Here is a 15,445-nt window from a genome sequence, read left to right as displayed (position 1 = left end):
CACTCCAACCATAGTTTGTCACACCAATTCTAAAATCTTGAAAATATACTCAGTATTTCCAGAAGAGCTCATGTGTGAGTCCAGAGCTGTACCCAGGTGTTTCAAGTTTCCCACAGTTTCAACACGTCGACCTTTGAGTGAAACTGGCTCTGTGTTCAGATCCTGTTTCATGTGAGTAATAGATTCTTCAGTGTTGGCCACATTCGTTTCTGACTGGCTGATGTGACAGCGTGTTTGAAGGCCTCAGTGTGGGACAGCTTCACCTCATGGGTCTGTTTGATGTCACAGACCAACTAAGGACACGTCGTCAGCATGTTCAGACAATCTGAAATATTCCTCACGTGTTCCTCCGACAGCAGGGGAGAGAGTCTGATCCTGTGTTCATGTTGAGTTCAGGAGTCTGTGTGACTTTAAAGACTTTAATACTTCTTCTTCTTCTCATCTTCCTAAAAGTGACACTCGTGTTCATATCTAACACTGTAAACACAGCATCAGCTGTTCAGTCTGAGGTGGGAAGTTAACTGCAGTTCCACATGTGACCACAGGATGGCGGTGTCGTCCTGTAAGTCCGCCTTAAACCACTGAGTTCAGTGTGATGAGGAAGAGGCCACAACATTTGCTCTGATCAGTCTGAAGTCTTTAAACCTGTTGAAAACACACACATGAATAACAGCAACACTCACTCACACAATCACACTGCTGTCAGTTATGAAATCACTTTTCTTTGTGTTCAGCTGAAGACGACACGACAGCAGTCAACACACTGATCCAACACTTTGTTTCATCTTGTTCTGACGGAAAGACATTTTCTTCATCATCATCATCTTCATCATCATCATCATCATCATTATCATCACAGTCTGATTTTAAACTTGGATTTCCTCCAATTTACCGATTTGTGTTATGTTGCTGTGTTTGTGTGTGTGTGTGTGTGTGTGTGTACGTCTGAGACAGAAACTCAGCCTCCGATTCACACACACACTGGCCTGTGTGCATTATCATGTCAGTGTGATGAATGAAACAAATGAAACAGCCAGCAGCCTCGATACTGTGCTCAATAAAACCACTCATCCTCTGTGTGTGTGTGTGTGTGTGTGTGTGTGTGTGTGTTGTATTAGAGTAACTTTCCTCTCCATGTCAGAAATGTTTTACTGTTGTACTGTGAGTTTGTGTAGAAACACTCTGTCACAGTAAAAGTCCTACATTCAAACTTTGATTTAAGGTGGAACTCATTTTCATGACTTCATAAACTGCCGGGTAGATTCATCTATAATATTACATCATCACTTTTATTGATTATATTTTGAATCAAAAATCTGAATCTGTCAGCGTGGGTTTCCTCCAGGTGCTCCGACATGTTCTCCCCGTGTCAGCGTGGGTTTCCTCCAGGCGCTCCCACATGTTCTCCCTGTGTCAGCATGGGTTTCCTCCAGGCGCTCCCACATGTTCTCCCCGTGTCAGCATGGGTTTCCTCCAGGTGCTCTGACATGTTCTATCTATAGATAGATACAGTATTTCCCTCTGAGATGTAATGGAGTACAAGTGTCAGAAAATACTCATGTACCAGTACCTCTAGATTATACGGATGTACAGCACTTGAGTTACTTTATTCATAAAATATCAGCAGTAAAATCAGACTTTGACTTTTTTGTCCTTGGTTCCACATCTCTCTTTGTCTCTGTCTCCATGTTTTATGGTCTGTATAAAGTAGTCAGGTACACAGTGTCCTCTGTGTGTGTTCCTCACAGTGATGAAGAACAGAGCGAGTGTTTGGTTTCTCTTCAGATAAACTGATGTCACACAGCTGCAGGTGAAGAAGGCATGAAAGGAAACGTAAATATGATACTGATGACATAATGCCGTCTGTGTGTGAGTGTGCGTGTAAGTGTGTGTGTGTGTGTGTGTGTGTGTGTTATCAGTCAATGATGACTGCAGCTCTGATTTTATCGACACAATAAAAAACACACAAACACACACGCAGACGTCGTCCTCTCGTGAGTGTGTAAAGGTCAGATGTTTCTGACTGAAAGGTCGCGAGTTTAATTATCATCAAGATAGTGAAGATACCGTGTGTGTGTGTGTGTGTGTGTGTGTGTGTGTCAGACTGTTTAAACAGGAAGTGTGTGATTTTCATACAGTGTTGACGGAGAGCTCCTCCTAAGAAACAGTTATTAGCTGAGTCACCTCTGTAACTGAGTACATTTACTAGAGTACTTGCACTGAGAAACACTTTATCACAGATTAAATCAACGGATGAATTCATGGTTTCATTTAAATAGTTCAAATCTACAGAATTAAATCATCCAATTTACAAAATATTATATAAACTATATAAAATAACAGACGTAGCCACGGTGACGTCACCCGCTGGTCTCTTGACTTCAGCACTTTACCCATCACCATCTTGTTTTTTTGGAGCCAGAAGTGACCATATTTGGAGCTGACTCGTTAACCATCTGACGACCCCTCAGATTTATCTGGTGACCCTTTGCAGGGGCCCTCAGGTTGGGGACCACTGGTCTCTAACTGTGTATGAACTGTAAACACTGTCAGCACACTTTGATGATGACAGTTGTGTAGTTTTACGTCACTAAGTTTTCAAATGAAGGACTCTGGCAGTGGAGCACCGACCATAGGCTGACTACGAGCCAGTGGGGCCCCGGGCACAGATATGCAGGAGGCCCCACCACCCCTCATAGAGAGGAGCAAGTCAGACGGACTTTGTGGTGTCATGTGTCTTTGTTGTTGCATTACGAAGTGTTGTAGTTTGTTTTCTTTTGTTAACATTTTGTGTCTCGTTGAAGTTGTTTTCTGTCCTTTGGTCATTTTTTGTCTCTTTGAGGTTGTTTTTTGTCTCTTTGAGGTCGTTTTGTGTCCTTTGGTCATTTTTTGTCTCTCTGACGTTGTTTTTTGTGTCTTTGAGGTCATTTTGTGTCTTTTGGTCATTTTTTGTCTCTTTGAGGTCATTTTGTGTCTTTTTTGGTTGTTTTGTCTCCTTGTAGTCGTTGTATGTGTCTTTGGGGTCATCATGTCTATCTGGTCTCTGAGGTCATTATGTGTCTTTCTTATGCCTCTGAAACCTGGAGCAACATCACTTTTCATGTGCTGCTTTCAGACGTCATTTGCAAGTATTTAACCCTTTAAACTCTGAGCTGACTGGTGAGATGTCTTTCACAAACATGGGGGAAAAAGACAATGAGCAACATAACAAGAAATGTCCCACAAACAGCAATAAAACCCAACATATTAAGAAAAATCTAAAAAAAAAAATCTGTATTTTTAATTATAATATATTACATTTTAAAATTATGTTACAAAATTATTATCATTTCCAGGTTGGTTTGTTTTTAACTTTATATTTTGTTTTAATTGACTTGTTTTGAATTTTCTCTTTTGCCTAATATCTCGGGTCGGTTCTTGTCTTTTGAGTTTTTTAAAGAAATCAAGCCAGTTTTCTGTCGGGTTATATACTTAAGTTTAAAGCATCAAAAGTATATAATATTCTTTAATTCTGGATTATTGTCACAGATGTATTTACAGCAGGTGTTTGTCAGAGTGCAGCTGATTTTAATTACTTAATAAACTTTCATGTGTAACACTGTGTATTAACAGTATTTCATGAGCTCATCATCTGTGTGTGTGTGTGTGTGTGTGTGTGTGTGTACATATATATTTATCAGTATAATACTTGAGTACAGGTGAGTTCACATTGTGCTGAGTAATGGAGTATTTCGTCCCAGTGCTGACTGATGTGTTTCCTTTGTGTGTATAATGTGTAGGAAGAAGAACACACTGCAGACAGTCGGTCCATTCACAGATCAGTTTACACATCATCACCTGCAGCTACCTGTCGTCCTCCTCCGCTTTATTTTCTGTCTGCTGTCTCCTGATTGGTGGATTCATCCTTCACTGAGACGTGAAGCTGAGCTGCAGACTCTGGATTCATGACTTCATCAGGTCACATCTGCCCCAGGATCCAGACTCTGACCTTTGACATGTAGGTGGGAGGCACCATCATCCCCGGGTGTTTTCTGACCGTATTGTTCCTGGTCACGTGTCGCGGTGTGTTTCCTCCTGGTTTCTATCAGAGTTCTGCAGATGGAGTTTATTCAGGTTTCAGAACATGAGAGAGATGAATCATGCAGCGTCTGAGACATACAGAGAATAAAACATGTTCATGGTCAGACTGAGGCTGCTGAGAAGTCACTGGTACATGTAATTAAATGACAAATAAAAGTAACTGTAATCTCTTAGTTACTGGGAGGAAATATGTCATCACTGTCACTAATCAAAATTACGAAGAGATCAGAGTTTATATGTAGAATAAAACATTGTGTGTTCGTCATTATACTGAAGAGTTTTAATCAGAGTGTGACAGTGATCAGTGCTGTAGAGAACTTTACACTGCCTGGTTTTATTTAAGGTTTTTACATTTTTCAAATGTAATAAGTTACATTACTTTCATGAAGTAATCAAAACAGTTAAGTTACTAATTACATTTTCAACAGAGTAACTCATCATCGGGTTAAATGAGGAGTTTAAGTCTCACTGAATGTCTGAACAAAATTAATGACCATCCATCCAACTGTCAGTGGAGGAGGAAATATTCAGACTCAAGTTAAAGTGCCAAGACCACGATGTCCAACTACCAGGGACAGATTACTCAACGGGCCCAGGGGCCAAAGTGTCAGGGGCCCCGGCGTTCATCTGCAAAACATCAAAGACATGAACACCGACCAGGAGGACACTCAGTAAGACCATAAAGAGGTGCAGAGACACAGAAACTATCTTCAACAGGCCCACAATGTGCTGCTCATGAATCTGTACTTTCATTCAAATGCAGGATTTTTATTCAAGTGAAATATCTGCAGACTTCTTGCATCACTGATCAGAACATTGTGTCTGCATCATCTCAGGTAACATGAAGAGTTAAAAACAGATGAGAGACATTCCTCAAAATAAATAAAGTCCAGTGTGACTTATATTAATGTGACTGCACACACACTGTGAGATGTGTATCAGTGTGTCGCTTACTTCCTGATTTACAGATGTCTGTTTGAACCCTTCATGTGTTTCTGCAGAAAACTTGTATTTGACCCTCATCTCTCAGACTGTCTGTGTTTGGTCATTAAAATGTCTCCTACAGTGACGTCAGTGTTTGTGCATCAAAATATGTCTGTGTCATTAATTAAATGACAAACTGTAGAGAAGTTATTTTGTTTAAAGGGACCTGTGTTTCAGACTCTGCAGCTCACAGCTCACATCTTCCTCTCTGTCTCTGTCTCTGTATCGATGGCGGCAGGTGAGGGGGCGCGCGGGTATCGATGTGAGCGCGGGAGGGGCGGGGGGCTCGTGGCCGGGGCTGTGGGCGGAACCGGGTGCGCGCGTGGCAGTGGAGGCATCCTATAAAGTGGATGAAGGTCCGGAGTCATCTCACCTGTCTCAGCTGCTGCGGACACACACACACACACACACACACACACTGTGTGTGAGTGAAGTTTGGACTCAGCGAGAGAAACTGGATTTAACAGCAGCAGCAACCTGAGGCTGACGTCATTCTCATCACTTTATAAGGAGTTTCAGAGGACAGGAGCTTCACTGTGAGAGGAGCAGGTGAGACATGTCGAGCTGTTCTGACTTTGTACTTTGTTTAAACTCAGAGATCCTGTTCATGAAGGTTGTTTTTATTTCCACACAAACTTCTAGAACATTAACTCTGAATTCAGCTTCAGTAAAATAATGTGGAGCCTTACAGTGATGCAGTGAGGTTACTGTCATCTACAGTAAACATGTGTTTCAAAGTGAAATTACAGGAAAGTTACAATTTTTATTTTATGTTTTTATTTTATCAAACAGTGCAGGAGTGTAAGTTTAAGTTTAGAAACTGTTGTAAGTAAAATATTTCGTTTTCTTCGGTATTTGAGTTTATTTATGTATGCATTTATTTTTCCAGCATTGGAGAAGTTTATTTTTATTTTATTTTACATTATATATTATATCATTCAATTTTTCCAGTGTTTGAGGATTTCGTTTTATTGAATTTTATTTTATTTCATCTTTTTCCCCCCAGTATTTCAGGAGTTTATTTAGGCCTATGTATGTATTTATTTTTCCAGTATTTTAAGAAGTTTATTTTTATTTTATTTTACATCATTTTATTTTGTTTTGTTTTATTTTTCCAGTATTTGAGGAGTATATTTGTTTAATTATCTTATTTTATTTTATTTTTATATTTATTCAGTATTTCAGGAGTTTATTTTTTATTTATTTATTTTTTCCAGTATCTGGGGAGTATATTTGTGTGTTGTTGTTGTTTTTTTCTATTTTTTAATTTTTTATTCATCCAGTATTTCAGGAGTTTATTTATTTGTTCCATCAGCAGCTCGTCATCATGAGCCGTCAAATGGTGCTGATGGTGTGTCTCGCGCTCGTGCTGGTGGCGTGTTCCCGCGGCGGGGAGGCGCGTGTCAGACTCAACTCCATCAGAACGGTGATCCTGAGGGAGGGGCACGTGCTGCCGGTGAACAGGAGCGCGTGGGAGCCGAGTTTGGACCTGACGGTGAGTGTGTGTGTTTGTTGTGAGCGGTGTGTGAGTGTGTTTCACAGCAGCAGCCTTATTAACGTGTGTGTGTGTGTGTGTGTGTGTGTGTGTGTGTGTGTGTGTGTGTGTGCAGCTCTATCAGTGCATGAGCGACCTGGAGTGCAGCGAGGGGAGCTACTGCCACGCCCCCACCAAAGGCCCCGCCCACTCCCGCTGTCAGACCTGCCGCAGGAGGAAGAGGCGTTGCCATAGGGATGGGATGTGTTGCCCAGGCAACCGCTGCAGCAACAGTAAGTTTAGCCTGTGTGTGGTCCATCGTAATAACACGTTTGTTTTTATTGTGACGTCAGAAATCAATTCAGACAACAGACAAAATGTTAATGAATAATGAAAGTCAGAATTATAAAGTAAACATTTTATTTACTAAATGTAAATCAACATTTCAACTTTCACGTCAAAATTATGATGTGATGTCATAAAGTCAAAAATTCTGTAGGTCTACTCCACAAAAACCAGAAAGGTTACTGTGTTATTAATTACTAAAAAAGAAACACAATAGTTTAGATGACCGATAAACTGATTTAGAAATATATGAAAAATATATGAAAAATATATGTAAAATAAAAAATAGTCATACGAGTCAAAATGATAAGGCACAAGTTTGTATTTATTAATTTAAAACCAAGAGAGGAAATCAAAGTCAAAATTCCGATTCCATTGTGTCGACATTATGATTCAGCATCACTTAAAAACTCAAAACTTTGATTTAATTTTTCATAATTTTAATTTTAAAAAATCATTCTTATGATTTACTGTATGTTGTAAAAGTGACGTAATATCTAAAATTTTTAATTATTTTTTATTTACTACGAACACAGTATCTCACTGCTCTGAATTTACTATCTCATAATCTTAATCTTATTTTAATTTAATGTCTCATAGTCTTGGTAGTTCCTATATTCAGATGTTCATTGTGTCTCCTTCAGATCTCTGTGTCCCTGACGAGGACAGTTTTGTGTCTCAGAGGATCCCAGACTCAGATGGAGGGATGAGTCCGCTGTCTAAAAAGAAAGGATGGAGGAAGAGAGGCAAGATGGACGTCAGAGGGTCCTCTGGTAAAGGTGAGGTCGTTTATTCACCATTGATCCTGGTCTTGAACATGTTTCAGGCTGTCAGCTGTCAGACTGCACAATGACTCAGCAGTGATGCTCCTCTAACCTCTGTACGTATCGTCTGTCGTCTCGCTCCAGGTCAAGTCGGGGATCCCTGTCTTCGCTCCTCAGACTGTTCGGACGCTTTGTGCTGTGCTCGTCACTTCTGGACTCGCATCTGCAAGCCCGTGTTGCGGGAGGGACAGGTTTGCACGCGACACCGCCGTAAGGGCAACCACGGCCTGGAGCTGTTCCAGCGCTGCCCCTGCGGCGGAGGTCTTAGCTGCAGAACGCTGCGAGAGCCCGGCGCCCAGTCTTCCTCACCGCCATCATCGTCCTCCTCATCTCTGCTGGCGGCGGCGTCAAAGTCAAAGTTCGCGGCGTCCTCGTCTCGCCACTCCTCCCCTCAGACGTCACTGCTGTCTTCGTCAGCAGCGAAGTCGTCGCCGTCGGTGGCAAAGACGAGACTCCACGTGTGTCAGAAAAACTGAAGGATGGACGGATTTAAAAGAACGAAGGGTGGAGAGGAAGAAGAGGCTTGACAGAGGAAAGGAAGGAACGACCTCCTTCTCTTCGCCAATGACCGACTCCAGAGGGAACGAGAGGCAGAACAGAGAAGAGAGTGAGACAGTGACGACCGGAGGGAGGGGTGAATAACCATACCTGTTTACACCTGTGAAACCCCCCCTCCTCCCCCACACGGTCCCAGTATCTCAATGCTAATGAACTTCCTGTCAGGCTGCATTCACACACAAACTCAGCGGGAAGTGAAACTCTTTGTGGTTCAGGTCTGGTTTCCTCCTGGCCGTCTAGACGAGCAGAAACCACTTTGAAATTCAGTTTGACCCCATTTACACCGACAGGAAACACATTAATACCGAGAGCCTGATACATATCTGCTGCGACGGTTGCGAGGACCCACAGATATCTGTTCCACTAGAAACTGTCTAAAATAGATCTTAACTCTCAAACAAGGAAATATGGTGCTAACTGGGACAATAGGGCCAGCTGGTATCACTAACAGAGCACTCAAGGAATGAGTCTTCAAACCCAGAAATGAGTTAGCATGTTAGCACTTCCTGTTCCCTCGTCTCAAAGTCAGTGGGTTTTGGTGTGTTGTCTGAAATAAGTCTGTGGTTAACACAAGCTGAAGAGACTTTCAGGTTTTGCTCTACGACATAAAATACGTCGGTAAATATCCCGCTGTGAATTTAGAAGCTTCTATGAGTCTTAAGAAAGACAAAAAATCCCACTGGCTTTCTGACAACAGAATCAGGGGGCGCTAACTTCCACATGGGCCTACAGAAAAACATCATCCCTGGATCACTCTATTTCAGTTTTATAGTTTTGGTTATTAAACTACATTCTGACCAAACATCCTAAATTGCACAAAATACGTAGATTTTTTTCCACCCAGTTACGAAGATTTTAGCTGCCGTAAAAGAAGACAGTTCAGCAAAACTAGCTAAACACCATCACACAATACAAACATGTTTTCAGTTCTAATTAATTTTATTATTTACATGCTATTTTGATGCCACTCTGAAAAAGCTAATGTCAGACTAACTTAACAGAAAATCTTTTATTAGCTAAAACAAAGTCTTTGTTAAGCTTAGCTAGCTAAGTTACGTTAGCCTAGCTAAGCTAATGTCAGACTTAGCACTGGCGGCTAACTTAACAGCAAATCTTTCATTAGCTAAAACAAAGTCTTTGTTAAGCTTAGCTAGCTAAGCCTACCGAAGCTAATGTCAGACAAACAGTGTGTCACAGATTATATACTTCAGTACTAAACATTTAATATTTTGAGTTTTAAAATAAGCAGAAGAGGCTGTTACAACACGACCCTGTAGACATTAGTGCACCATGTAAAAAGAACGTAGTGTGCATAGTGTACTATGCTGAAGTTTGCTAACGGAAGTATGAGATTTGAGGCACACTCAAAGTCTTGCGTTAGCTTAACACTGGAATTTATCTTGATTTAACAAAACTGAACTTTACTTTAAATTCTCTGTCTGGTTTTGTGACCAGGAAAGACAAAGCATATATAAAAATGTCTCTGACCGGTGCATTAACTGGTTTTAGCCTCCACAGGGCTTATCTTAGATTAGCCAAAGTCATGTTAGCTAAACTGTGAGGTTTTTACTTCAAGGACCCGTTTAGATGAAATGAAGAGCTTTGTAGCAGGGCTGGGAATTAATTCAATATCATGATATTTACATTTTGGACGTGGTAATATTTTAAGTATTGTTTCTTTCTGGTTTTAAAGGCTGCATTACTTTACAGTGATGTAATTTACCAAACTGTTTCTATCATCGTCTGCCTTTACTCACTCAGTCATTATATCCACCGTACTGATGATTATTTATCAAAAATCTCATCATGTAATCATTTTGTGAATGCACCGATCATCGGCCCAACAGCATCGCCTCAATAATTTGGTCAAAAATAACATATTTGATTTTCTCTGTATCGCCCAGGCCTACTCTGTAGAGTTATAACGTTCCCCTGAAACACAACTGAACCACAAATGTACCTTCTCTGCTTCTGTCAAGTTAACGCCTGTTTGGAAAAGAGAAAACTGGACGTCAGTAGAAACTCGTTCACATCCCTAAACTCAGATGTTAAAACTGTCCCTGCCCAAACTTTATGGCCCGAGGTTCGTCCTGACGTCCTGTTAGATTGCACTGTTGTTGTCGTTGTTGTTGTGATAAGAGTTATTTTTCTATAAGTTGTTCCTGTATATTTTGGATGGATGTTGGAGTAACTGTTTATAACTGGATTGTATTTCCACCACTTTAAGTAAGAATCTGAGGCAGTCTGTCGATCCATCACTAACCTGTGTTTTATGATTAAACTGATTTGTCATCTTCAACATGTTTGTGTGTCTGGTCTTTGGGACAAATATAACATTTTCAAATGAAGCATTGAAGAGTGAAGGTGGTTATTATGGGGTGCCGTTTGTAAAGTGGCTCACACTGAAAATAACATCATTTTGCCACATTTAGCTTCAAACAGTGTTTAAAAAGTGTTGTGAATTTTTTAACGTCACCTTTTACCACATTTACAGCAATATTTGTTAACTTAGAAATATATTAAATAGTTAAATCTAAATATTAAATCTAAATCTAAATGTTAAATCTAATTATTAAATCTAAATCTAAATGTTAAATATAAATATAAATCTAAATGTTAAATCTAATTATTAAATCTAAATCTAAATGTTAAATGTTAAATCTAAATGTTCTGGGTGAAACTAAATATTTAGCGAATATGCAAATTCACACTGCCGGTCACCGGAAGTACCAAAATAAAAGCTCGAGATGGTCAGACTGTGTTTATAGAATCAAATAATGAATTAAAACCAACTTATCGGGGGAAATGAACACTTGAACATACATTAGCGTGATAATAACTACCTAAAATAACAAGAAACATGTTTGGAGAAATTTTATTTGACGTGTACTTTGAGCTGTTAGTGTCCCTTCGGAGGGAATCGCCTTGTTGTTGACAAATACTTCCGGGTAGAAAACCAGCAGAGTTTAGCTACATATGAATATCTCACATTTTTCACGTCACTATATCACCGCTTAGACTAATCTGGTGTTCGTAAAGTCTATAAAAACAATGATTGAACAAACATTACTATCACGTTCTGAAATTAATAACATGGTTATCGTAGATTAGCTGGGCTAACCATTAGCTGTTAGCCCTGTTAGCGGTGTCTGTAATGACTCATTAACTCTTAAACGGTCCGTGAAAAAAATATGTTTTTTCCAGCAGATGTCTTAGTGACAACATGTTCGTTTGACAGCATGCCACTTTACAAACGGCACCCTATAGGTTATAAATGCAGTTGGGTTTGGGATCACATGTTCAGCTATCATGCTCAGGTGTGCAGATATGTTTCTGTGAGGCCATGTCGTGTCAGTTGCTGATGAAACATTGAATATCTGAGGTCCTACATCTGGTCGGAGCCCGTGCATCTGAAACCCAGGCGCTGGCTGTTTTCCCCGGTGCTGGTGGGTGGTGATAAGATTAGCAAAGAGGAAAAGACATGCCCGTGGGCCTGTAAGGACACAGGGAAGTGATTCCATCTGTGCAGATAAAAGTTATTTATGACCACAGAGTTAAAGCTCAGCCTCGGTTATTTAAACTCTTTGCCTATTTAAATATCTGTCACAGAGTTGACAGGTGATTTCTTCATCCTGTAATGAAACCCAGACGGCTGAATGAAACACAGTGTGTCCATGGGTCGTCAGATTGTCTTACACTGAGGTCTCACTTTCAACTATAACATGTTATCTGATTCAATGTCTTCGTCTGTCTGAATTAGTTGGGTAACGTTAGATGTTTAGTTGCTCTTAAAACCCCTAAAACTCACTTTCTATTAAACTGAGGCCTCACACACTTTGTGCCTGGTCTTCATTTTTACATATTTAAGGATCATATCTGTAATTTAACAACAGCATGACCAATAAACATTTTCTGATTTGAAACATTAGCATGTTGGCTAACCAGCCAGACTGTTCACATTGTTTGTACCTACTGAAAGTAGTGCACCAGACTTATATAACCCATGTAACTGGGAAGGCTGCGATCACGTGACCAATGCAGTGACGGGAGAAAGGAAGGAAGTAGAATACAGAGAGGAAGTCCATGTCAGGAGGCAGGTTGGCGTGTTTGGGTCAAACAAACACTTTCCCCCAGAAGACCAGTGTTCATGTTTGAAACCGATGGTGTGTCTCAAATCACATACTTCCGTTAGCACACACTCATGTAGTATACTGTGTGCACTATGTACTCATTAAGGCAGTGCGCAAATTTCGACGGGTAGTGTTGTCTTAAACCAAACACAGCTGTTGTGCACTCGCCGGAAATGATGACCGCAAATTAGCTAGTTAGCAAACTAGCATTAGCATTCGCATTATCATTCGCGGTTCCAAATCATTACAGACTGCTAACATACTGCTGGCTTATACCTGACAACAGTATAGTGGTGCTTAGTGCAAAAAACACATGTATTTGTACAATGCAGCGACGTTCACGGTTGCACAGTCCTTGGCCGCCATTTCCAGTTTGAAAAGTGGTCCCTCCCCTTCTGCTACGTAGCCAAGATGGCGACCATTGAGGGCGAGAAGTGTCCATAGTTCCACACTCAACTTCTTGACCGTTTTGAGTGCACCATCCAGGTACTCATAGTGCACTGCATTTTTCCATACTTCTCAATGTGAACACAGTTATGCACTCAAAATATTAAGTGTAAGTACAGAAGTACGCGATTTGAGACACAGCATAAGTGGATGTTTTTTGGCAACCTGATGATGATTTTCTTGTGGCTTTTTAGCCCTGAAATGTGAGTATTTTTTAGAGACCTATGGCTGTTTTTTCCACTAACTTTTTAGTCTCTAAACATGGATGTTTTTTGGCAACCTGATGTTGTTTTCCTAGTGACTTTTAAGCCCTTAAATATGGCTGTTTTTCAGCGGTTTTTCAGCTCCCAAACATGCTTGTTTTTTAGCAACCCATGGCTGTGTTTCCAGCTGCTTTTTGGTCCTAAGACGAGGGTGTTTTTTAGCAAGCTGATGTTGTTTTTCTTGTGGCTTTTTAGCCCCTAAATGTGGGTATTTTTTAGAGATCTGTGGCTGTGTTTCAAGTAACTTTTAGCCTCTTAAGATGGATGTGTTCTAGAGACCCGTGGCTGTGTTTCCAGCTGCTTTTTAGGCCCCAAATGAGGGTGTTTTCTTAACTTCCTGTTGCCATTTTTCCAGCAAATTTTCAGCTCCCAAACATGGTTGTTTTTTAGGAACACTGGGCTGTGTTTCCAGCTGCTTTTTGGATCCCACATTGTGGATGTTTTTTGGCAAGCTGATGATGATTTTCTTGTGGCTTTTTAGCCCTGAAATGTGAGTATTTTTTAGAGGCCTATGGCTGTTTTTCCAGTAACTTTTTAGCCTCTAAGCATGAATGTTTTTAGCAACCTGCTGTTGTTTTTCTAGTGGCTTTTAAGCCCTTAAATGTGGCTGTTTTTCCAGCAGATTTTCACACTCTAATTTTTGGTATTTCTTAGAGACCTGTGGCTATTTTCCAGCGGTTTTTCAGCTCCAAAACATGCTTGTTTTTTAGCAACCCATGGCTGTGTTTCCAGCTGCTTTTTGGTCCTAAGACGAGGGTGTTTTTAAGCAACTTGTAAATTTTCAGCCCTTAATTATGACTGTTTTTACAGCACTTTTCAGCCTCCAAACGAGGCTTTTTTGCAACATGTAGCTGTTTTCTCTGTGGCTTTTTAGCCACAAAAGACTGGTGTTTTTGATCGACCTGTAGCTGTTTTCCAGAGGACTTTAGCCCACAAACATGGGAGTGTTTTTGCAACTTGTCGGTGTTTTTGCAACTAAAAACAGTGACTGGTTGGTGGCAGGAAAACTCGTTATTTTTTTACATACGTCACTGTGTTTCCAGCGGGGATTGTGCGCCTCAACCTGGGTATTTTAAGCCAAAACATGATCTTTTCCTGACCATAGCCAGGTGGATTCATGCCTAAACCTAACCTCATGTTAACCACAGTGCTGTTAAAACATAAAGCCACATAATAACATGTAAATGAAACGTATCTGTGGTTTACAGAAACGTAAAATGCCAACAGTTTGTCTGATGATGTTGAATTTCGGTCGTTGCAAAGACAGTTTTGCAGAAACTTTTCATGTTCTGGTACATATGACCAAATTTTGTACTTTTTTATTGTTTCCCAGAATCAGTTTGGAGACGGAGGAGAGACTGTGTGTGAGCATGATTCCTCTTTTGTGGCTGGTTGCTGTTGGGCATCACTGTCCTCAGTTTGGATATGGTTGTTATAAAGATAACAAACACACACACACACACACACACACACACACACACAAACACACACACACACACAGAGTCTTTTACATGCTTATGTCACTCTTCCAGCCGTGTTCCCCAGCTTCCTCGTTGAGTATAGGTCACTGCACTATCGTCACTTTCCCATCTGTGTTTCCTTGATGTCACAGTTCAGTTTCACACACACAGTTTCCCCGTCGTCCTGATGATAATGTGATTAACACGATAAAGTGAAACAGCTTTCTGCTCTCAGCCATCGATGCACTCGGAGGAGCTGGTTGTGGATCATCTCTGCCGTCGAGTATTTTAATGCTGCCTTTTGGTTAAATGGAGAACATATGATGTCAACAGGTCCTGACATGTGTTAAAATCGGAGGTCATCACGTCCTGACATGTCAGAGAAGACGTCCACATGATGAAAGTGTGTGTGTGTCTGTTAATAATAAGAGCAGCAGCCTCACATTATCTTATCTCTGGTGTCCGTCAGGATAAACTGTGAGCAGATGATGATGTTCCTCTCTGCAGACGCCCGAGGCACCGACAGCTTTCACTCTGACTTTATTTCACACAGGGAGCAGTGACGGAGCAGCGTCACACAAGGGTCGAGCACGAGGTCGCACCACCACCTGTTTGTCAGGTTTCACTGTGACAAGTGAACACAAACAGTTAAAGAGGCTCGTTTAGAGGAAGAAATCTGTGATGACAAGTGTTTTGATCATTATTATGACTTTTAGAATATTTCAGAATTATAAGATAACACGTTATAATCACAGCATGGTATCCCATCTGACTATATAATGAGGAAAACTGTGTGTGTGTCTGTTCCATGTTTTTCTCCTCACTGACTTGGTCAATCCATGTGAAATTTGGCACAGTGGTAGAGGGTCATGGGAGGATG

The 15,445-nt window shown here is 40.7% G+C and overlaps 1 protein-coding gene across 1 annotated transcript; it reads left to right on the top strand.

The window, feature by feature from the left end:
* Nucleotides 1–6,391: 6,391 nt before the first annotated feature.
* Nucleotides 6,392–8,183, top strand: LOC126403894 (dickkopf-related protein 2-like). The gene is made up of 4 exons (XM_050066714.1): nt 6,392–6,559; nt 6,675–6,831; nt 7,528–7,662; nt 7,792–8,183. The coding sequence occupies exons 1-4, from the start codon at nt 6,392–6,394 to the stop codon at nt 8,181–8,183; spliced, it is 852 nt and encodes a 283-aa protein (XP_049922671.1).
* Nucleotides 8,184–15,445: the final 7,262 nt, after the last annotated feature.

This window comes from Epinephelus moara, chromosome 17 (genome assembly GCF_006386435.1).
Source record: "Epinephelus moara isolate mb chromosome 17, YSFRI_EMoa_1.0, whole genome shotgun sequence".
Lineage (NCBI taxonomy): Eukaryota > Metazoa > Chordata > Actinopteri > Perciformes > Serranidae > Epinephelus > Epinephelus moara.
The sequence above is the reverse complement of the archived record's forward strand: the minus strand, read 5'-3'. Positions and strand labels throughout refer to the sequence as shown.